Source organism: Tympanuchus pallidicinctus, unplaced genomic scaffold (genome assembly GCF_026119805.1).
Source record: "Tympanuchus pallidicinctus isolate F22 unplaced genomic scaffold, pur_lepc_1.0 scaffold5, whole genome shotgun sequence".
NCBI classification, from domain to species: domain Eukaryota; kingdom Metazoa; phylum Chordata; class Aves; order Galliformes; family Phasianidae; genus Tympanuchus; species Tympanuchus pallidicinctus.
Genome location: NW_026294769.1, coordinates 48,276,137 through 48,300,077, shown reverse-complemented (window position 1 = coordinate 48,300,077; position 23,941 = coordinate 48,276,137). Strand labels below are relative to the sequence as shown.

Genomic DNA, 23,941 nt, shown 5'->3' with positions numbered 1-23,941 from the left:
GCACAGTAAGATTGGATTAGTGGAGTAGGACGTGACAGAGTTGGCTTCTAGCATTTGTTTTGAATCTCAGCCTTGGAACAGAAGCATGCATTCCATGTTTCACAACAATCTCTTCAGAGACTTCCACTGACTAAATTTTGCACCACAGCGATCCCTAAATGTAGCCTCAACAAACACTTCCTGGGTTGCATCACATTTCTGGAGACATTTTAATCTTTGTTGGCTGGAGAGTCATGACATAACCCTAGGATATTGATCATATTATCATGAATGAATTAGGAGTTTTGCTACTGCTTCTTTGCAACTTGACATGTAGATCTTTTCTGGATACATACTGATACTATTTCAGTTATTTTATGGCCTGCTCCCCCTTCGCTCCCCATCTCTGGATTTGGATGCAAAACAGTTCTAAGACTCACACTGAGCTTCTGGATAAGAGCAACTTCTAGCGGACTTATGCACAAGTTCTAGAAGTAAGCCACTGATACAACATCAAGCAAAGGAATGGTTGCTGCAAAGCAGGCAGTTAAGAAAGAATGGGTATGGAATGCAACTTCTTCTGTTTCCATAATTAAAGGAATCTCAGCTGATGTAATTTGGAGCACCTCACTGAAGCAAAAAGAGATGCATTACTACAATTTCTGTTACTGGAAAGTCCATTCTTGCTGTTTATCTGGGACTCAGATATTTGAAAGAACTAGAAGTCAGATATGAAATGTGTTGCCCTTTTAAATTTTTTTTATAATAATTCATGTATGATTTGTAACTGCAGTCCTCATTAATGCATGCTTTGTGCCACTCCAAGTTACTGATATCCTTAATGTCTTCCAATATTTAAATAATTGTTCTTTGAACTAATGAAGGCCAAAATATTAGTTATAAATTAAGACACAGAAAATGAGCTGCGAATGCAATTGTAAGGAGCACATATTTGCTTTAGGGAAAGACAATACTGAGGGCAATCAGCTAAGTAGAGATTTGTGCTTTTATTATAGTAAATGCAATTATAATTTGCAGCTTGGTTGGACTCTTGATCTTTATATCCCAGTAGTTAAATGTATTCATTGCTTGCTGAGTCACTTCAGTGAGTGCAGAACATATTTTAATTATTTTCACACTATAATTACCAGGAGAATCCATTTTAGAAACAACACGCTACTGTGAGTGCTGGGAAAGGTACCCCTCAAATAAACCTAGTCACCTAGCCTAGAAAACTCATTTTATAACGTCTGATATAAAACTGCAGAAGCACTCATTACTTAGTTTATATACACCTTATATATATGCATGATACTTATTACAAAAACCTTTTTTTTTTTCTGTAAATTTATTGGTTGATTTTGAGCAATCTGCATGCATTTAATGTACTTAATCCAAAGCCAAACATGTTTAACCACACCTTTGTTCTACACAATCACTCCCATGAGCTGCTATGACTACCGGCTGAACGTCAAAATGAAAATGACAATGAAAGGAGACAGTCTGAAAAATCCCATTTTCCTCTGAGTTCTGAATGGAATTTTAATTCTGTGGGACATTTTAAAATAAGGATATCTCATCCATGTGAATAAAAGCATTTGTTTGCTTTCTGTACACAATTACAAATGGTGTATGTAAGTAGATTACTTAAAAATCTGTGTTTCTACTTTCACAGTAATACAACATACACATTATAATCACGTTAATTAAAACTGCATTTTAAATTTGAGTGCCATAACAAAGTTTAGATGACTTTTAGATCTCTATATAAAACTGTTTGACATTAGAGTTCATACGTATAACTTGTAACTATGGAGCTTTTTTGCTTTCAATCCAAGCATGTAACAATCCTGTTAAAGATCCTCTGATGCTCTGATTTATGACTATCATGTGGCTTAAATACCCTTTTTCTTAAAGTAATTTAAGAGTTTCTAAAAATAATTTAAGAATTCTCTTGATTAGGTATATATGGGAGCAAGAGGTTGTATTTAATTACAGGCTATTCCAAAGAACTGAATTTCTAAGTTAGACGGACTTCGTCCCTGAGTTAAGAAAGTCTCTCTATGTAGGAAGTACATCTAGGGTGTGTTTATCTTTGGGGAAATCTTTGGGTCTAAAAATAATGTCTTGAGATTTTGAAGGTCTTTTATGCTACTGCACAGAGTAAGCACTAATGACATCAACTCCCTGATCTACCATGCTGATACAAAGCAGTTTTTGTAAAACTCACTTTTTTCATTTGGTGTTATCTCATAAGAAGAGGGCCGTGGATTGGCGAGAAAGCAATCTTTTAGCAGATCCTCAAGTCTAGAATCTTTGAGGTTACTCCTAGACATTTCAATGATCAGCATGCCCACAGTACAAATCTATTTTCACGGCATTTAAGAACATAGGATAATTTTCTGTTAGACTTGAATGCAGCCCTAAAAAGACTACAAATGCCTAAATGGTATTTCAGATAATGTTTCAGTGCACAGCTACATAAACCCATAACTGCTAGTGCTTAAAGATGAAGTCTTAAGCACTAAATAGGAGTAGATACTGGGCAATGACCATTTTTGTTCTTTTGGGGGCTTTGAAAGTCTCACGTGGAAGAGCTTTTTTGCAATGTCCTCTATCACTCCTCTAAAGACATTAGATGAGGAAAACTGAGGGGGGAGTCCAGCCAGATGCAGAGTTGTGTGTCAATGAACAGGCTGAGACGTTGGATTGTTTGTACTTATTTGGTGTTGTGAGGCTCCACCTGAGGTACTGCCTCCAATTAAAGGGAAACATGGACAAACAGGAGTGGATCTAGCAGAGGGTTACTTGCAGCACGTGGCCTGTGAAGGCTTGTGGAAGAGATGAGATTTGTTTAATTGGCAAAGGGAACTCTGAAGGGGTGATAGGCTAGTTGCTTAGAACTAGAGGGATGATCCGTGAAATGGCAGAACCAATTCCACCAGCCAGGTACTGCCAGATAACAGAAGGAGCTACAGCCACAAACTGTGGCTTGGGATGTTAGTTGTGAGTTTATTCATGGAAGATTTCAGAAGCTGGCTAAATGAACTTGTGATAGTCCTGCTTCATGTAGCAGGATAGGGTAAATGATCTCTAGATGTACCTCCAACCAGATTTTCAGTTCCCAGAGTAAGCTCATCTTATGCTCCTGTGGGAGGTAAGGCTTGCTAGTAGCTCCTTCCTTTGCTGGTCTCCATCCTACCTCCTTGCCAAAGAACCTCATGGTTTCTTTTTGCCGTGTTGCTGTGGTAGCACAAGAGAGAGACCCAGCCCACTTGGCTGGGAGTTCAGGTGTAGTTATTACCACTTCTCCAGTCATCCTACCTCTTTGTGAAATACAGTGGTTCAAGTACCCTTTCAGGTCTGCAAGCAATAAAACACACAGAACAGATGGAGGCAAAAAAAATAAGATACACAGAAGGAGATACCATCATTGTAACTATTTATTTATTTATTGTCTTTGCATCACTGGAGGGGGGGGGAGGGATTTTGTATGGCTTTTGGAGTCTAAGTCATCATCTCATTCTTAGAACCACTGCAAATAAAATAATAGTTTATATATCAGTGAATATTATCTTAGGTAGCACAAAAAATCCAGGGTCTCTGCAAGTTTTGTTATTAAGCAAAACTACTAGATCATATTAGAAAGAGAGCTTGTGAATATAACTGTGTCTATTTTAGCCAGAAATTGCCACAATTTAAAACAGTTATGGTCAAGCCTAAAACCAAATCCAGACCACATAATACATCTAAAAGACTTGTTGTAGAGTCTCTTTCTATGGAGATATTCAAGACCCTTCTGGATGCCTACTTGTGATACCTACTGTAGGATACCTGCTTTAGCAGGGGGATTGGACTTGATGATCTCTTGAGGTGCCTTCCAAACCCTGTGTTTCTGTGATTTGATTGGACATAAATTGCCGTTATTAGTAAAACTTATTAGTGCTGTGTTAACCAACGAAGTGACTTCTGTGAACTGATGGATGAAATCTTCAGCACATTGACTCCTGCTCGGTGACAAGCATTTCACAATTTGTCATATCCTTTCTTTGTCTGACGAAAAATACATGCTATGCACGTATACAACAGAAAAAGCTCAACCACTGAGCTGTAGAATTTATGAGTAGGTCTCTGTAAGCTTATCTAGAAGACACAGTCTGTGACTAGCAACATTCTACTGTCAAGAACTTGAATTGAAAATGAACTACAATAGTTCGAAGTTACTGTCAGTCCTGAGCTTCAGCTGATTAATGCCATGTTTCATTATCAATCAGAAATCCCAGACTTTTCTGCAAGTCAACCCAGAAGTTCTTTTGACTTTGAGTGCGGATTTATCCAAAAAATGCTTTTTCAGGGGCTAAGATGATTTTTTTGAGCTATCTGCAAAATGTCTGTTATTCTGTGGCTTTCAGATATTTTTCTGCATGATTAAACTATTGATGCACCTATTATTACTAATGAACTGATAAATATTTCTACCATCATGTCCTGACGTGTCTTCAGGTCTATCTACAAATATTGGATTGCCTAAATTAAGAAAATAATTATATCACTCAGCAGCATATTACTAAGGTTTATCAGTTAGGCAAAGATTATAAATCTTATTGATTACTTTAGTCAGAGGATGTGTAAAATGAATAATAATTAAATAAAAGAATAACAAACTCTTATTCAAAACCATGCTGATGGTGCAAACAAGTTAATATATTATTCATAATTCGTGAAACTGTCTGAGAGAGAGCAATTGGTGGGATATTCTTCTTACAATTAACACAAAAAAAGAGCAACCAGTGGTTAGAGGAAACCACCTATGTAAGAAGTAGCTTTGCTCAGATTTGCATAATGCAAACATGCAGATCTTGAAGATGTAAAATAGATGCATAGCTGTATAAACTACAGCAACTTACACAGATTTTAATAATGTGACTGTTCTGAATTAAGTCTTTAATTATCCACCAGTTTTTCAGATTTTTCTACTTTTACACAGTTTTCCAATTTACTGATTTTTTCCTGTTTTGAAATATAATTATAGATGTCATTTGTTGTGTCAGTCTATTTATCTCTTTGTACCTGTCTGTCTGTCTGGCTGCCTGCCTGTATGGGTCAATTTACTTGCTGTACTTCTCTGCTAAATTAACTCCATCAGCAGTCGATCCCTGTCAAGATGCACTTTTGATGCCTGAGGTCTCTGATGGGGGGTGCCTGGCTTATTTAGAGTAAGGAGACTTGCCTGCAATACCTACATTTTCAGTACACTGCGCACAACCACATCCCAGCATCAACACTGTGAAAACTTCTTCCATGTTCATTTTCAGCTTGCTCTTTGTAACAGCTTTACCAAGCTTCCAGGGCTGGGCTGCTCATCACATATTTCAATACATCTGAAAACTAACAGGAGCTTATAATGCCCTGATTTTTCTCTTCTGCCGTGGAATCAAATTCCTTTTCCTGTATTAAAAAGTCTCTTTTCCTGTATAATCCAATTCTCCTTCATTATTGTGTTTGACTCTTATATGACTATTCAAAATAATGAAGGAGATGCTTCCTTTCTAAGCTGCTTCTGGAGATTTAAAGGGAAAAAAATCATCATAATAAGTAAATCAGCATGGGGGCTATTGCAGTAGATTTGTACTGGTTTAGCACATCATTCTAGCAAGATCAGTATTCCTGATCTTTGCACATCTTATCCACTCAAATGTATGGCCTATATGTCATAGTGAGTGCTATAGTGAATTCCCATCATTTTTTTAGTTCACTTGCACGAGAAGCGTAGGAAACCTTGTTTCACCATCACGTGGATAAATTATAGTGATTTGGCCAACAGTTCTGTTGATTGGAGGGCTGCCTGCTGCTGAAATCATTTCACGATTTCAGGGAAGATGACTACAGAAAAATAGAGAGCTTGCATATGGCAAACTGGACAAATGCTGCATTTGTTTGAAAACCTCTACACTCTGTGCCAGGAAATCATTCTTTCCTTGAAAAATCTGCCCAGGCTGGCAATGGAATAACTCATTGAAATACCTGCTTTCAGGCTTCCCTCGGGACAAGGAGAGACATGTCCAAAAATGTACAGCCAAATTCTCTAAAGATACTTTGTTCTGGACATGCCTGAATTCACATGATGCTTCGAACACTGTTCCTCCCGTGGGCCAGAGAAGTGTTGGAAATAGGAAAAAGAAAACAACTATTCTGTGGTATCAACTCCTCTGTGTCTGGTCCCTCAGAGGTGTAGAGGTTTATTGAAGGGCCGCTAATGGCTATGTGAAGGGAAGAAAATTGAATTTGTTTGGTAGAAGGAATAGCAGATAAATGAAAATAAAAATAAAATACATTTTAAAAGGTAAAGCCTGTTAAGGGATGGAATAATTGAAAAAGGACCCAGAATGGTGACTGGATAAATAGACTGAGTTTGAGAAAAAGGGCATCAAGGAGATGGACTGGGAGTAGAAATCAGCGGGTGGGAGGGATGGAGCAGATGGGAAGCTGCGATTGTAACGGCAGAATGCTCAGAAGGAAGTTCAGTGTTGGAAAATCAAAAATAGAAGTCTTCCTGACTGCCAGCTCAAGCTTTCCTCTGAAGAATAAATGGCACTGAAAGAACATATTAGAACAGCAGCTCAGGGACAGACTGAGGTCCATGTGATCTAGTATTCTGTTTCCAGTATACTTTTCCTTAATTTTTGCTTTTTTTCCAGGAAATGTCGCTGCATAGAAACGTATCAAGTGAAATTTTATAAGCTTTGTGTTGCAGATTGTTTCTGTTTGATTCCTGAAATGTCCTAAGTTTTATGCTATGGTTCAGTGTTTATTCTCATTATTGCAAGTTTTTATCCCCCTTGACTGTGCTGGTCACCTCTCATGCAGCAGAGATCAGGATACCAGAAAAGCTGAGACTGCAGAATAACATTGGTGACTTACACCAAGTGATAATTACAACTTTGCAGTGCACATGAAAATACCTCTGCCATGTTTAACCCTGTTTTTAAGACCTTCCAGCACTAGAAGGTGAAAGTCTTTTCACTGTTACACTTCTTGATGATTCACTTCAAAATACCATGAATACACTTCAGAAGTGAATAACCTGAATCCTCCATTTCTCTTAAGCAATCACTATAGATATTCTACTTATAAAACAATCACGTTTAGCATTAGGACACTGTTTTCTCATCAGTAAGCTATTTGACTTGAGGACAATATTTTATTAATAAATATTAAACTTTTATTTTTAAAACCACAATGAGTATGGGGATCTTTTCTATCTACAATGTATAATATTGAAAGCTGCCTGCCTGGAATCCTAACAGCAACAAAACTAAATGAATAGAAAAGACATTAGCTTAAAAATAGTCATTTGTATTACATTTACATAATAAACTGAGTGAATGCCAGAACCTGGAGACACAAAACTTTATATTTGAGTGATATTAAACATGACTGCTGGTGACATTAGCTATGCTTTCTTTTCACATTTGAATGATGTAAGAAGGAAATATATCAAAATTGTTAAATTTGATATGTAATAAATCCTAATAAAATTGATTACAGAACTGAATTTCACTTCAAAAAATGCATTTGAAAAAATGATGGAAACCAGTTCATGTATTCTATTTTAACTTAAAACATTTCCCAGGAACATACAAATATTTCTTACAGCTCCACTCAGGTAACTGGAGGACAAAAATACTGAAAAATCACTAATTTTAATATACTATCATAGATAAGAGGTAGGTCAATTTTTTGGTGAATCTTTGACCTTTATGTAGTCTGTATAGTTTTTGAGATGAAAAAAATAATAACCCTAATAATTTTAGACACTTAGACACAGGGAATCTTGCCAAGAGAAATCACATCAGTCATTGTCAGAGTGGAAACCAGAGAATATAATAAAACCAAAGCAAAAATGGTCACTGATGTTTTCCAAAACTTTAGAAAGGATCAAAAATAATACCAAGTTCAGAAGTTACAGTGACATTGTCACCCAGTGGCTAGTGAATATATTTAAATGTAAGAAAACTCAAATACTAAAAACTATCTTAGCATATCTTAAAATAAAACATACCCTGGCTGAACCTAAATTCTCAGTTTATTGTCATTCTATGCTAACAGGTATAAAATAACCACATTTACCTGAGATATTCTGTAAGGATTATAAGAAGGACCTTAACAGCTCAGAAAGCTAATTTATCTTTAGACAGAAAGTTGCTTTGTTTTCTGACCTAACTGATAGTTTTCTGCAAATTCAGGAACAGGAGAGCACTGTTACACATTTCTACACATTATGGAACATAATTTCACAACACAATGCTGAAATAATTATATAAAGTTATGCCAACAGTAATGAAGAGAAAGTCAAATCATAAAAAGAGTAAGGGATAAATCGAATAGGGGAGATGGATGTCTATATTGGCATTTAAGAAAAAAACAGGCTTCAATCTCTACAAAATTAGAGGATTTAACCTGAAAGTCCCTAATTTCAACCCAAAGAGAATCAAATTTTGTTTTCAGCTCCTGCAACTGTTCCTACTTTTAGTCCAGTGGCTGTAGTGTGCAACATCCAACAATGGTTCCACCAGCCAGGACTTCCCAGGTACTCAGTGGGACTCATCTTCCACCTACTTGCCTTCGTGGCCTTTCTCCAGCATCAAGCTGTTCCCATGGGTAAGAGGACACAGTTCACCTCTGGCATTCTCCGGGAGCCACACTAGGACCAGTGCCACAACTGGAGGCCAATCACCAACTGTAGGGCCGAAGAGGATGCACTCATTGCCACCTCTCTTTCTTCCTGCCATGATGGTGAGGACCCCAGTGATTGGTTTTGTGTACTAGAATGAGTTTATAAATCATGCACTTTTCATGCACAACTTGGATTAGACAACTACGCCTTGGAAAAATGTTTCTAAATGTGTCAATCAGTGACTAATGTTTCGGTAGATGCTCTTCATCAGTTTAACTGTACATCCTTTAAGCTTGAATTCACTTCATTTGTTAAATTATGTATTATCAGAAAATGAAAACATAGTAAGTGGAGGAAAATGAAATAATTGCAGAGCAGCTTTGTATGCTGGCTGCTGCTCAGACACATTATGTCTTGAATATTTTGCTCCCAGGAACAATCATTTCCACACGACACCTTTCTTCTGTTTGAGGATGCAGGTCTGTGCTGACTGAGGTCTCAAAAAATTTTAGTTTCTTAGTTTTTGATAGTGGTGAGCCACTATAGTAATGCCTAGAGTAATTACTTAATTACTAGAGTAATGTCTACAGCAACAAACACTGCCTTCTTGACAGGCATGGGTGCACCTTTCAGGATTGAGAGGTAGAGCTGCAGTCTGCGACAGCACACTGACCCACTTCCAAGCAAGATCAACAGTATCTTTAAAAATAATAAAATCCAGCAGTGGATCAGAGTGCTTCCACAGAAATCACTGACTGTGTACCCTATGAAAAATAGTGAATATTGGTCATTCCTCTGAATTATCTGCCACAATTCTGCATTCCTGTAGGCTCAGCCCTGAATTCCACTGAGACCAAGGAGACAAGACGTAGGTTTGTTTCATCTACCATCCATTCAATGGGTACTGCTGAGGAAGGTTCTTCACAAGCATCCTGATGACAGCAGTAGTTTTTAATTATAAAAGAAAGCTGTCTGGACAATTAACACCGGATCTTTGAAGGCAGGGCAAGTGATCAATGCTGGTTTGCAACACGATATTCACTCGTCCTCAAAGACTTGTGAAGAACTATTGGTAGTGCCAGGATAAAAAAAAAATTGAGGCCTGGTATTGCAGGTTTAAAGACAAATGTAGTCAATACATGTAGAGCCTTTGGGAAACATGTTCAATTAGAAAAAAATCTTGTTGGAGGATTCCATTTCCAGCTGAGTTGTTGCCCACTGGTCAGACCGCAGGATTATCGGCTGGTGACCAACATGCCGTTTAACATTCAATTCTCTTTCAGAGAGTTAATTTTCCAACTATCTCAATTATTTGCAGTGGCACCAGTTTAGGATGCCTTGTTTAAGGCCCAGGGCTTAAATAAGCCTATGGCTTTTTTTTTTTTTTTCCACTGAATATCTCTTTTTCCTTTTGACTTTGTGCTTCTAAGGCAGCTGAATTAGACTTACATGAAAATGCTCCATGTGTTAAGTACTGCCCAGACCTATCTGCCATGAGAACTGATCTCTGCTCTTCAGCCTACATGGTAATGCTTATTTCTCACAGGAGGCTTTTAGGAGAATTAATCTCTTAATTTTTGCAGTCTTTGAAGACTAAAATGTCACCTAAGTGTATTGCTGAATATGACCATCCAATCTCTGCTATAATCAGTCTTTTAATTAGTGGTATTAATTTGAAAATGGAGAATTCCTTTCTGAAAAAAATGAATATAAATGTCACCTGGGAAAAACCTAACCATGCCATTAGATTACATGCATAATTATGGTAAGAAAAAATGTGTGCAAAGTGCAATCTAGAGAAATGTGCTATTGTAGTGCAAATACCAAAGAAAAGAAAAAAGATTCCAGGCTAAATTAATTAATTAAGAGAAAACCAAAGAAAAATCAATGTGAATAGATTATAAGAACACATTATTAAACAGAGAAGTGCTCAGCTACATAGAGCTTGTATTAGGACAAGAGAAGATGGATGTAGAAGCAAGAGAATACTTTGGAAGTGTTCAAGCTGCTGATTTTTATTTTCTCTGAACATTGTGGGATATCTTCTATAAGGTGATGGAATAGATGATGCTCTCTTCTCCTGTTTCAGCATTTCACAGGGTAAATAAAGAACTGCTATGAAACAACATAAGCTCTTAACCACATGGACTGTTAGTGAAATTATCCCAAATTTTCAACAGCAGAAAGAGTAATCTACTTTTTTAAACACAGGAAAAAAATGTATATAAGTATTAACCTTGAGTTCTCACGTGAACTGTACTGGCCAGCAAATTTATATTGGCATCGCGATGATCAGAAGAATGATCAACAGATTAATTGAAATGTTTCTTCTGCGAGACCCAGATAAAATTTGGAATGATGATGTCTTAGTCAAATCACATTTCAGTCAACATTATAAGAAAACAAACTGTCTTTTCAGATTCTCGTCTACATTAATTCTTATTTTGAAGTAATTTTATATTAGTCTGTTCAAATATGTAAATTTCTAACAATTAGTATACTGACGACTTGTGTCCACTTATTTACAAAAGGGGAAGAAAACAGGTTAAAACCCTCACTGAAAGCCTGCACAATATGGAAGGAAGCATTTTAATCTGAATGTGGCCTGGCACTTGGCCACATGCTGTTAAACTTGAAGCTTGTCATTGCTACTGATGTCCAGACGACTACTCATGTGCAATTGTTAGAGCAATTGTTTAAGAGTACTGGCAGGTCAGAGCAAAATGCTTAGCTCTTCGTGGTAGAAAGCCTACTTATTAAAATAATTGAACCATTTAAAATCAACAACCATACACATAACTGTATGTATGTTTACATACCAGATAAAACAATAATGCAGTACTCCATTAATAGACAAGCTGAGCAGCAACAGTGCATCCATCAAGCTGAGTGTTTAGATCTGAGCTTGTAGCTAAAACACAAAGGACAGAAGAACAATGCTCTGAAGCGCTTTTACAATGGTTTAATCAGTCTTACTGAGAGGCAACGTGGGGCTGCCTAAATATTTACGTTGCCATAAATTCCACCCATTTGTCACCTCACAGACTTCCTGACTGTCTCAAAATAGTCCAAATTAAAACACTCCTTTAACACATTATTCACGCATATCCCGTGTATTTCTGTTAGACCAACTGCTATAAAAAAAAGCGAGGACCATAAGCAGCACCATGACTTTCTGTATGGTAATTGCCTGAACATGTTCTCAGAACAAGTATTCTTTAAATTAAACACAGCAAGAAAACAGCGGAATAATGATTTCAGATGCATTTTCTTTTTGTTCGAGCAGCATCACTGCCTGTTCATGCTCTAAGATGGATTATACAACCACGTATATAATGGCCTATCAGGTCTGCAGTGACCCCACCCAAAAAAATCAGCTGATTTAACGTTCTAAAATGCGCCTCTTGTGTGCTATATCCATATAACCCAAGTTTTATTTGGAAGAAGAAGTCAAGAGGAGAGCACCATTTAAAAGTCGCCACATCTTCTGCAGTCACATTATATGCATTTTTTTTTTAAATAAGACACACACATATGCACATGCATGCATGTGCCTGGTGGGAATCACTCCTACATCATGCAAACTGATCAGAAAGAACTTCATGAGCTCTCAGGGTACAACAAGCTCCAGAATTTCTTCTAGTTGTTGAAAATCCCATGTAAGTCAAAGGAGTTATCTTTGAAAAGGTTTAATTTAACAGTCTTAAAACAAAATTCCAAACACTTCATAATGATCCTTATGGCAGAAGATAAACACAGATTATCAAGGTAGGTATTTAGCACCTGCCTAAGCTGAGTAACTTGAAGAGTTCTGTTCAACACCACTGGGGCTGTTCACATGCTCAAACCCAGACACCTGCTTAAGTGTCTTGCTGGAGCAGGGCCAGAAACATAATGGTGGGCCGACTTAAGTTGATTAGAAATGTTCCATTGGCTCTGATGATAGCAGGGCCTCATCTTTATTGCCACTTTGCAAAATACAGTGCTTAATAGGGAAAAAATAATCAGGCACTGTGTAGGTCTCTTAGTGGTCTGTTGGGTAAAGCTTGGATACAGAACAAATGCAGCTTATTTAGCAGAAAATGGAAGCATGTCTGACTGAGAAAACATCTACTCTTCCATGTGACAATAAAATTTCTTCTGTTGAACAAATCCTCAAAATAGAGATGAAAGGGTTTATTGTTGTATGTTGTCTGTATTCAAAATCTCCCTGAAAATAACTACAGTAAAGAAGAAGTTTAAAGAAATGGTGAAAAGATGCTTTTGCCTTTGTGAGTTTTAAAGAAGGAAAATGTTTTTCTTAACATTCACTCATTTTTAACTGAACACTGTATTTAGTACTTTCAGAAACCTGAGCTAGGTACTTATATTGGTTTTAATTGCTTTTCCATGCTGCTTGTTCGCCAAGTATTAGTAGGCAAAGAGGAATGATACGCCAGCCAGTCTCTGGGCAAATCTAATGATTTCCGCCATGTCTCTTGCTGCAGAAACCTCGATATTTGTGCTCTGAGAGATCATTAATCAAAAGCTGACGAGCCCTTTCTTTCCCACTGACAGCACTCCTAGCAGGGCCTTCTGCAGCGATACGTCTCTGGCAGACGACAAATTATCAATACCGATTACCAGATTGCTGCAGCGGGGAGGGGAGGGCGTGCTCGCACTGCAGGGCTGGCCACAATCCACAGCCCTCCCCCCCCGCTATTCGGGCATCCAGCTGTCTCCCGCCCTGTCCCCAGGGGTTTCATGGCCAGGCTAAAACGCCTCCCATCCGCACCGATTATTCCTCGGGAGCGGAACGTCAGCGTTCAGAGAAATAAACGCAGAATGCATCACGTACAGTGCCAGGAGGGCTCCGTGCAACTTCGTGCACCGTGACTGAGAGTGGATGACAGTGCACGGAGTGGGAATCTGAACGGAATTTGTTTCTCGGGAAAGGATGGTGTTGAAGCTCTCCATCATCGTTTCATGTCATTTGTGTGTGCACAATTTTAATGGTGAACGTCTGTGAAAACTTCACTGCGTCAAACAGGTCCTGTCTTATTGCACAGATGCACCCCACCCCCCACCCGAAGAAAAAAAGAAAAAAAAAGGGTGGAGGGAAATAGGAAAACGCACGAAGTGTTGAAGTTCGGATGCTTCCAGCAGCCGTTTCTCCCACACCCTTCGCTACCGTATCTCCCACACCCTCACTGCGCCTCTCCGCTCCCCACCCACTCTCCAGCCGCCCTCAGACAAAGGGGGCAGGGGCCGGGCTGCAGCACCCCCCCCCCCCCCCCAACCCCCATTCCCGCCGCCGTCCCCGGGGTGCCCGGACGAGCTCCCGGCGGTCAGAGCAAGGCTGGAGCAGGGGGTCCCCGCACCCTCAATGCGGGGAGAAGGGCTGCGAGGCGGCAGGGCGCGGCTCCGTCAGAGGCGGGGGGGCAGGGTGGGGCTGCTGGGCTTGCAGCTTCCAAACGCGAGCTAACAGCAGAGCCCCCAGGGAGAGGAAAAGCAGGGTGGGACCCGCTAGAAAACAGCCATCGACGGTGCAGTGACCTACATCCCCTCCCCCGTTCTCCCCCTCCAATCTACCCCCCCCCCCCCCCCGGCAGACTGCAGGTGCGGACTCCTTCCCCTCGCCCCCCCGCAGCTCCCGACGCTGGGCTGGGCGCGGCCGGCCCGCAGTGCGCTCCGCAGCAGCCGCCCCCCGCACAGCACCGCACCCCGCCTGCTTCGCACCGCGGTGCCATCCCTGGATCCCCCCTCTGCCCCTCGCCACGCGGTGTGGTTCAGAAATAAAGGGCAGCGCTACGTCCGCCGGCGGGGCTGCGGGGCGGTGGGGGCATCTTTGCGGGGGGAGAACTTTTCCATTCGTTTTCTCTCTCTCTCTCTCTTTTTTTTTTTTTAAATATAGCTCTACGTTAATACATATATTAACATTACGTACATACTCGGTGCCATAAGATACGCTAATCTTTGAAATAATAAAAACCTTTTTGAGAATAAGGCTGTGTTCACACTACCAACCTCGCCATCAGAAAATATTTAATCTGATCTCAGGACGTTAAAAGAGCCCCGCGGTCCCACCCTCCTCCTCCCCCTCCCTCATCTCTTCTTTTTATTCCTTTTTTTTCTTTCTTTTTTCTTCATCTTTTTTTTTCTTTTTTTTTTTTTTTTTTTTTTTAATCCATCAAATAAAAAATACGCTTAGCGTTTTCTTGATTTTTCTAAACTTTGGGGCCACTGAGAAGAGCCCGCAGAGCATGGAGTGGTGCTAGGAAATAGTGGAGGTGGCATTGGAAGGAAAATAGATGTATTTTCTTACCCATTGCTGTTTTAGCCATGGTGGGATGTGCAGGCGCTCAGAGGTGCTGAAGGCAAAGGGGTCCAGCCACAGCAGTGCAGAGAGGGAGAGAAGACTGAATAAGGCACTGAGTCAGCAGAGTGGGGCCGTGCAAGAGAAGGAGCAAGAGGCAGGAGCCCATGAATAATTATCACTCCTCTACCCAAGCAGATTGGCTCTAGAGGTCCCCTGACATGACTCCTGCAGAGCCAGAATCTCCGGGCATTAAATATTGATCCACCAATGGTGCTGGAGTACAAAGTGCCAGAATGCAGTTTGAAATGGAAATCAGTCCTTGAATGCCTCTCCCCCCTCGGTCTGGCTTCAGTAGTACATTCCATGTCAAATGTTTTATGTCTTACATGAAAAAAGCCTATTGGCGTTGAAGGCTCTGCTGTTGCTACCTGTAAAACATGCAGAAATGCATTTTAACACACTTTATTCCAAAGCTGTGACAAAAATAAATAAATAAACAGAGAGGACAAGTTGAAAGGATTTTCTAAACCATTTCAATAGAAGAACTGCCTAGGTCACTTTCCCTTCTGCATCCTGTTTCCTACTAGTACATGCAGATGCTATATACTTTTATGCTGCATATTTTTTTTAGAAACCCAAGAGCTAACCCTGGGCCACTTGCTTTGTGCCATAACATGGGGAATGACATCTAGAGCTGCTTGTGCTCAGGAAGGGCTCTGGAAAGCCCAAAACAGGATGAATGTGAAAAGGAGTTCCAGTAATCACTGCGCACAGTAAGGATAGCCATTGGGAAGTTGTGAGGCTGAGTTTCTTGATGAAGAGTGCTGAACGTGACCCAACAGGATTGTTATACAAAAAGAGATGGATGCATCATAAGAATTCTTGCCATTTATTTTAAGGATTCTCATAAGGATGTGGCTGACAACTAAACACACGTGGGTGGTTACCTGACTATTTTGCTAGAAATATGGCAATGGCTGCGCACCTCCTAAGACTGGAAACAACTGACATCTCTCTAGAGGAGGCAGCATCTGAGCCTGTGCTACAAAGGGGACAACACATGGCCATCTCATCCTTATGTTGTCCAGCTGAGCTCACTTGCCTCTGCAGGGGCCGAAGGTAGCAGACCCCCATGCTGCTTGCAAAGAAGCAGCCATTGGGCAATTTTTCAGAATTTGGAGTATGCAGCTTGGTGTGGTTGTTTCATTAATGAGCTTCCTCCAGACCAGTCAAAGCGTGTCAGAGTAGAGTGGGGCCCGGAGCTCAGTCAAAGGCCAGCTCTCTCTTTTGAGTTACTACTGATCATTTCTGAATTGCGGGTACCGAGTTTTTCCTTGAAGTGCGAGCAGCAAGATCTGGAAGTGAGCTGCGGGAGGACGACGAGCAGACGGCCCAGAGCAGCACAGCGGGCACAGCGGGACGCCGTGACTCACCGGCGTGGGAGCCGCAGCGCGGAGGTTGCCGCGGCGGCTCCTGCTGGGGCGGCCTCAGCCCGTCGGCTGGCGGGGATACGGGAGCCGGCGCTGTCCGCGGTGCTGAAGGCGGCGGCGCTGCGGCCGGGGCGCACGGGAGGGTGGGGCCGGGCGGACTGCGGGCAGGGGCAGGGCGGAGCGGGCGGCGCGCATCCCCCCGCACTCCTCCCGCCGCCCGCTCCCCCCGCGGGCCCTGCGCCAGCGCAGCGCGGCAGCCGCAACGCGGAGAGGGTGAGGGGCCGCGCTGCCGGCCCCGCCCGGCTCCTGCCTTCCCGGCACCGAGGGCTCAGCTGCCGGGAGGGGACGCGGGGGGACCCCCGTACGGCCCTGCCGTAACGCTCCTTGTCGAGCTCGGCTTCCCATCCCCCGCCGCGGCACGCCCAGCAGGCAGCCAAGCCGCCTTGTCGTCTGCTCTCTTTTTTTAAAATTTATTATTTTATTCTGATGTTTCTCTTTTCCTAACCCAGCCTGCTCCCAGCCACCTCCGCAGTGACAGCAGAGTCGCCCAGCTCCCTGCCCGGCACCGCCCTTCTCTCTCGCATCACTGTCCGCAGCCCCTTCTGGCTGCAGAGGCCCGAAGAGGCTCACACCGGCTCTCCTCCTGCAAGAAGAGGCTCCTGCCGAGGCAGTGGTGCAAGAAATTGGTTGGCAATCACTGTATTGTCAATCATTGGCACGTACAGGAGCAGTTATTAGACACACCATATACTGTGTCTGATCTGCCACCAATTTTTAATGTTGTGTTTCACATATATCTGAGAGGATAACAGAATTATGCTATAGCATGTTCTAGCAAGGCTACAAATTGTGTTCTTTCATGGTCTGGGCTTTTTCTTAGTTGACATTAAAATGCATTTGCAGCTCAGCCTACCTTCAGGCTGTGGATGTGCAGGCTGTAAGGATGCACTTCAGGGCAAAGCTTGTAAACAGCAGTGGGCTTTGGGTTTTCACTGGACACTTCACCTGTGGCCTTGGCCAGATAGCTGAAAAGTCCATTGTTACACATTTCTTCTTTTCTTTCTAATCGTTTTTTTAGAAAGAACCTTAATTCCTTCCCACTTGGAGACAAGAAAAGGAGGGAGGGAGGTGATACTGGAAAGAGGAATGTTTATGCAGCACTTTGAAGACTGTTGTTGCTAGGTAAATGAACTCCTTTGGCACGGAAAATGCTGTTTGCTCTGGCACCTACAAACAGCAGAGGTGGGAGTAGGTTATGCATCTCCTATTAGCCTGTGCTTTTTGTTTCTGCTGCATAGGCTGAACTTAAATAACTTGAGAAATTAAGCTCTTACTGACTTCTGTACACTTAATATTTGTCACTAGGAAATACAATCAACCTTATTTAAAGCAGCTGGTTTCTTGCTGTGGTCACTCCTACTTCTTTAGGCCTCCCAAAGCAATTTTTCTTTGTGTTCATGCAATTTTTGAAGATTAATAAGTAATTAGCTCCTGATTCACTTATTTCATCTTCATTACTTACACCCCTTCACCCAAAGCTATGGTGAAAGATGTTTTTCAGGTTGTGCAATGAAGTCTTTAAAAGTCAGAGAAGAATGGTGCCTGTACAACCTTAATTATTCCCCTATGCATATATATTATGATACAGTTTCAAATTATATAGTCATGCTGTTTTTCCACCAGATTCTCCCTGCATCCATAGCAGAATGGATGGGGCTCCCTCGGTGAGGACTATTTGCTATTTTATTTTTATTTTGTTCTCATAAAACAGAATCATGACATGGTCCTCTGTACCATTGAAAGCACGGGGACAACAAAGATTTTCTTAAGGGAACATTCGACAGAATAATTTTCTAACATGGGTGAAAAAATCTTTTGTCCAGACTTATTCTTCACAGCAGGTTAAGTATGGATTAGAATAAATTAGCCTAGTGTGTATTTCAGTACCCTACATATTTCAATGTGAAATTTAGAGAGAGGCTACAAATACATGAATATACAATTTTGTAATTTGGATTTTTAATTTTTTTAATTTCTGCATAATTCTACAAATATTCTAACAAGCAAAGAAAAAGATGATCTGTGTACTGATGAATGCATTAAGAGAAACAAAGTGCAGTGATATATATGTGTAACCAAGTCATATAAATCATGATCACCATTTTCTTCATGTATTACACTTTTCTAATCCTTTCGTTTTCCAAAGCAACATATGAGTTATGAAGCAACAACATACTCTTACATTTCTACTAGCATTTATCCACTTCTGAAATTGTGCTTTTTCCTAGGCATAGCCTTTCTGAAAATCATCTTGTTACAGCTTGATAGTGGTTCAATAAGCCAGCTGCAAACAGTGTCACTATTAGTGATTTCAGTTGCTGAACATAGCACACGTTGGACTACTGCAGCTTTAGTGTTAGCCTGGTTTCATGCAGGCTTTTATATTTGCATGACTGCACATGGTGTTATATCAGCAACATTCAGAATCACGGTGGGGAACCTGAATAATGGCATTATGGTATTTGTGGATGTTTTTTCCAAGAAATCTCTGAGCAATGTTGTAAGCTTAACATGGGGATTGTACATAATTAGACCTTCATCAGTACCCTAGTCCAGGAGATGTGGGCTAGAGCTGTGCAAGGCTGCATTACTGGAGTGACTTAGTTGCACCTAGAATCCATTCACTGCTGCAAATATACAAACAACCCTTGGTCTTGTGGAGGAAGAGTGGTAGAAGCAGCCACTTTTGTGGCTCTGAATGAGGTCAGCATATTCTTGAGTACAGGGGACTGTTGTGCTGAATCAGTCCAAAGGGCCATCTAGGCATATAGCCAGTAGCCTCTCAGTTGTATACCCACCCCTTTCAAGTCCCCATCAGATAATGGGATCTTCTTGTCAATAACATTCTAGCCATGGCCAAACTGGTTATCAACAGCTCCTGAAGGATGCAACCTGAAGGGGAATCCTACGCCTGTGAACATCTTTCAGTTTTCTTATCCTGACACATCTCCAAGTAGACCATCGCTGGACTGCCTCTAGAAGTGCCTGCCATTTTCACAAGTGAAAATGCCTTGTGAGCATTTTCAGAATGCTCACAAAAATGCTGTTAGAGGTACACAGTTTGATGTAACCCTCTGACTTCCTATTTTTCACTTTTGTAATCCTTTAACTCTTCCCAGCCTACATGTTTCTACATCTGTATTCCCATGCATTTCTTTTTTCTTTATTTATTTCTTCTTTCATTTCCTGTTTACAGATAAAGAGCTGACATCTGTCCCTATAATGGAAACCTTATAGGAAAAGCAGTCATAGACGTAGGTCTAGGAGGATTAACAGAGAGCAAGTGTGTATGATATATGTGTGCCAGCAGCCCAAACATATCCTTGACTGCATCGAGAGAAGTGTGGCCAGCAGGCCAAAGAAAGTGATTATTTCCCTCTACTCTGCTCTCATGAGACCCCACCTGCAGTTCTGCATTCAGCTCTGTGGCTTCCAACATGTGAAGGGTGTGGAGTTGCTGCAGTGAGTCCAGAGGAGTTCAAGAAGATGATCAAAGGGCTGGAGCACATCTTCTATGAAGGGAGCAGGGCTTGTTCAGCCTGGAGAAGAGAAAGCTCCAAGGAGAGCTTAGTGCAGCTTTCTAGTACTTAAAGGGGATCCTACAAGAAAGCTGGGCAGGGACTCTTTATCAGTGGGTATAGTGACTGGACAAAGAACAATGATTTTAAACTGAAAGAGGGTTGATCTAGATCAGATACTTGGAATAAATTATTTACTATAAGGGTGGTGAGATGCTGGACTAGATTGATCAGCTGTGGGTTCTCCATCCCGGAAATGTCCAAGTCCAGGTTGGATGGCCCCTGGCAACCTGATCTAGTAAGAAGTGTCCCTGTCCACAGCAAAGAGATGAACTAGATGTTCTTTGAAGTCCTTTCCAATTCAAATCAATCTATGATTCTGTGGTTCATTCTATAATTCCATGATAGTGCTCCTGTTATTCTCTCTTCTATTAAATATACACAGTTTGGTTTCTACAGACTTGGTTTCCTATGTTTTCTACACGTTTAGTGACTCCACCCTCTCCCTTATCACCGTCTGTAAGTGAATGCTGGGGAAGGCCATGAGTAGGACAAGCACGTGCAGTTCTTCCCCAGGGATCATTCCAGCCACTTTCTCAGCAGATTCTTGAGCTTGGTACAGTTTTCCTATTCAGCAGCCCTTTACAAACCTTTCTAAGTGCTTATGCAGTGTGCTTGAACCCGTGCTGTCTTTTACCTTCCACTATGTCCTGTGGTGGTCAGTTCTACAGGCTGGCTCCTTTGTAAAGAACAATCTTCTTTTGCGTATTTTAAGCAAATAAACTTTATTTTAAGCATGATAGGTCCTGCCAAGACCTATTATGTTCATCTCTAGATCTGATATGCCAAGTATGCTTTCAGTTTGGAGTCATAGGGTTCTTCACTCTTTAAAGTAGAAGGTAACAAAGAGGAGAACATCAGATCCAATTCTCCTTTTAAAATGGGAGGAGTTTCAAGTAACCCTGCAGGCAGGAAGAAGATGCACAAGGAATTAGATTAGAAAGGCAAGTGACAACTCCATCCACAGCAAGTCAGAAATTCTCCATGAAATTTTTTAGAAGTGACAATATTCAACAAATCTAAATCACAAGTCATTACAGAGCTGGAAGTTCTAGACTGAAAATGTCCTCCAAGAAGGCCCTTTTATTTGAAATGAAGAATACGTTGTCACTTTTCTGATTTGGTTTCCTGATTCTAGTCTTTCTGAACAGCAAAATGCCGTCTGTAAAGAGAAATAGGCAATAAAGTATTCTGCAAAGGTCTGATTCACTTTGTTCTCTCTACCATACTGTTTGCAGAGATATAAATGCAATTAGTCAGGTTTTCCTTTGATGCTTTTGCTCTTCTTAGGATTGACTAACTTTTTTGTGCCCTTGTTGGTTTCAATATTTACTTATACTTTATTTATTAGCCACCACTCTGTGGTGGCTAAATTTTGGTAATTAGCTGTTTCACCATGATTCTTGTCTCATAAACTTTGAAGAAGATGCTCCAAATATACTACAGATCATTTTCTTTGTTAGTGAGGCAGATTTTAGGAGAATAAGTTCTATGTTATTACTGTCTCTCAAGTAATGATCCTGTTTCTGATACCAGGCTCGTTATGTATTCCTTTTGTAACTAGAATTTATTTTTACTTTCTCAGCAATTTATCACTGTATAGACAACAGATGACAATAAAGTAAAAAAAAAAATGTTGAGGATATATAAAATAGATTTTGAATACATTAGTTGCATTTGGGTGAAATTCACACTTACAGGGAAACAGTAGCAAAAAACAACACTGAGAACTAAGTGTAGGAGAACTTTTCTATTTCTAGTCTTGCTTGTAGCCCATACAAAGTTTGCAGGAAATTTCATGCAGCACCTGTTTTTGCTCACAGCTTTGTCAAATTTAATTATCTTAATTTGATGTTTTCAGTGATTCAAATTTAATTATCTTAATTTGATGTTTTCAGTGATTCATGTCCATCAATTACTTGTTTTGTTTGAAAAAAGAAAAACAATAACAAAATACAGCTATCTTAGCTGTTTTTGACCATAAGCTCTAAGTAATGTGATAATGTTTTGTTCATTCTGGTGGTCTTCTCTTGGGAACATTCTAACAGTATCTATTCTGCAATAGATAATTGAAATATGACAGACAATTATTTTGGTAGTGGAAAGTTTTGCTATCTTTTCACTGTAAAAATTCACTTAATCTTGGCAATATTTTTGTGCTTTAGGAAAAGAAGTGCTATGTACAGCTTTTGGAGACACTTTAAAATCTCACTAGAATCTCTGAAGTTTCTATCCCACTGAGGATGCTTTAATTTTTTTAACTGTATCTGTCTCATCTCTTGGGACTGAGAACTTGTAAGGGAAATAGGGAATGAGATGGACTAAGGACTATGTAGAAAACAAAATTACAACTGGAGTAATGAGAGAAAGCTGGAACTCTCTGGACAAAGAGACTGAGATGAAGAAGCCTTTGGGAGCATGGCTAATTAGGATCTCTGAGGCAGACTAAGGAAAGAATATGGTTATGAGGTGGGGCTTGGCATTGTTTGCTGAAAAGATGAAGGACAAGGATTTGTGGCATAATGTGGGGATGAAGTTGCCTGGCAACCTTAATTCAGTTCCTGTATGATACCTCTGTGATCATGTATCGTTTTTATGCAGGATTTCTGGCTCCAATGTGGTACAGGATGGACCTGCTCTGAGGATGCACTGGGGCTGTGTGACGATGCCTGCATGACTCCTGCCTCATTTATTGCTTGAGCTTGAGAGTAGTTAATGAATGAAGCAAGGGAAGGCAAAGGAAAGTCATGTGACTGAATTAATGCGCTGCTGCACAGGATTTTTCCCATCTAGTGCTAATATATCCACTTAAAACAGTTTTGCAGTCTCTCTAGGTGAAACCTCTAATAGTCTAATAGCTTCTAATTATCTAATTTTAATGACCACCGTTAGAGTCCCAAATCCAATTTGCTCAGCATTCACACCTGTGACTGATGCTGCAACTTCTGTGTTTGAAATATTGCTAAACACTTTTAAATTGCATCTTTGATGCATCAGACGGGACATGTAAAATTAGTGAACACGTGTGCCCTTAATCTTTCTGTGCCTCTACTCCGTACATTTTTGATAGAAATACTACCTTTTCTTTGCCACTGTGGATTTTTGTGAAGCTAAATTAATTTGCATTTTTTTGCAGCACTCATATGTTGAAGTGATGAGCACTATTGAGAAGCCCTGGAGGAAATTAGTAATTCTACCACCATGACACAATTGAATAATGAGCAGTAAACAAAGCATGGGCCACACAATGAGTTATGAGGTGAAAGCAAAATATTGATTAGCTGTTTGGTGAATGAACCAGTTATCCTGTGCAAAAATAGTAACTAAATAATATATCAAAATACTCACGTAAAATCAGTTTTTATCATTCTTCTGCAGGAAATATTAGCAGGAGGGGGATTAAGTGATATACTGATGCCCCATGTGCCTTTTCCTGTCTCTTGGGCAGGATTCTTTGTTCTGGCTGTTCTTAGGATGTTCTGAGTTTATAATGCATTCTTCAATGGTTATGTTCCTATTTTAAATGGGTAGGGTCCATGAGGGTATGGTTGGGTAACCTAAGGGTAAATATTGCTTAGGCAGAGCTTGAATTGATGCTGTGAAAGATAGTGGCAAAGCATTAACAGCTTGTGGCTGGCTGGAGGCTAGATAATTATCTCTGATGCTGCTGCTTGTTATAGTAAAAGCACATGTAAGCAGTAAGCTACTGGCTTAGTAACCCGCAACAACAATTTTCAAAGAGAATACAGAATTGTTTCATTTAGTATTGATGTTTTCTTTTGTCTAGTGGTACACTCAAAACTGTTTTTAGTAGTACCTGCTTGTGGTTACTGTAGGTAAAGGATTCAGTACAAATCCATGTTTTGGATCACATAACGCTTCTTCCCTTATTTCTTTCAGTGCTGGTTCAGCACTGAAC

At 40.6% G+C, this 23,941-nt stretch overlaps 1 protein-coding gene across 1 annotated transcript in view; it reads right to left on the bottom strand.

Moving 5' to 3' along the window:
* STMN2 (stathmin 2) overlaps window positions 1-15,223 on the bottom strand; it is a 34,364-nt gene extending 19,141 nt beyond the window's left edge. Inside the window, exon 1 of the mRNA XM_052704027.1 lies at window positions 14,961-15,223. Coding sequence (XP_052559987.1) covers window positions 14,961-14,979 — 19 coding nt within the window. The 5' untranslated portion in view covers window positions 14,980-15,223. The remainder of the gene's footprint in view (window positions 1-14,960) is intronic.
* Window positions 15,224-23,941: the final 8,718 nt, after the last annotated feature.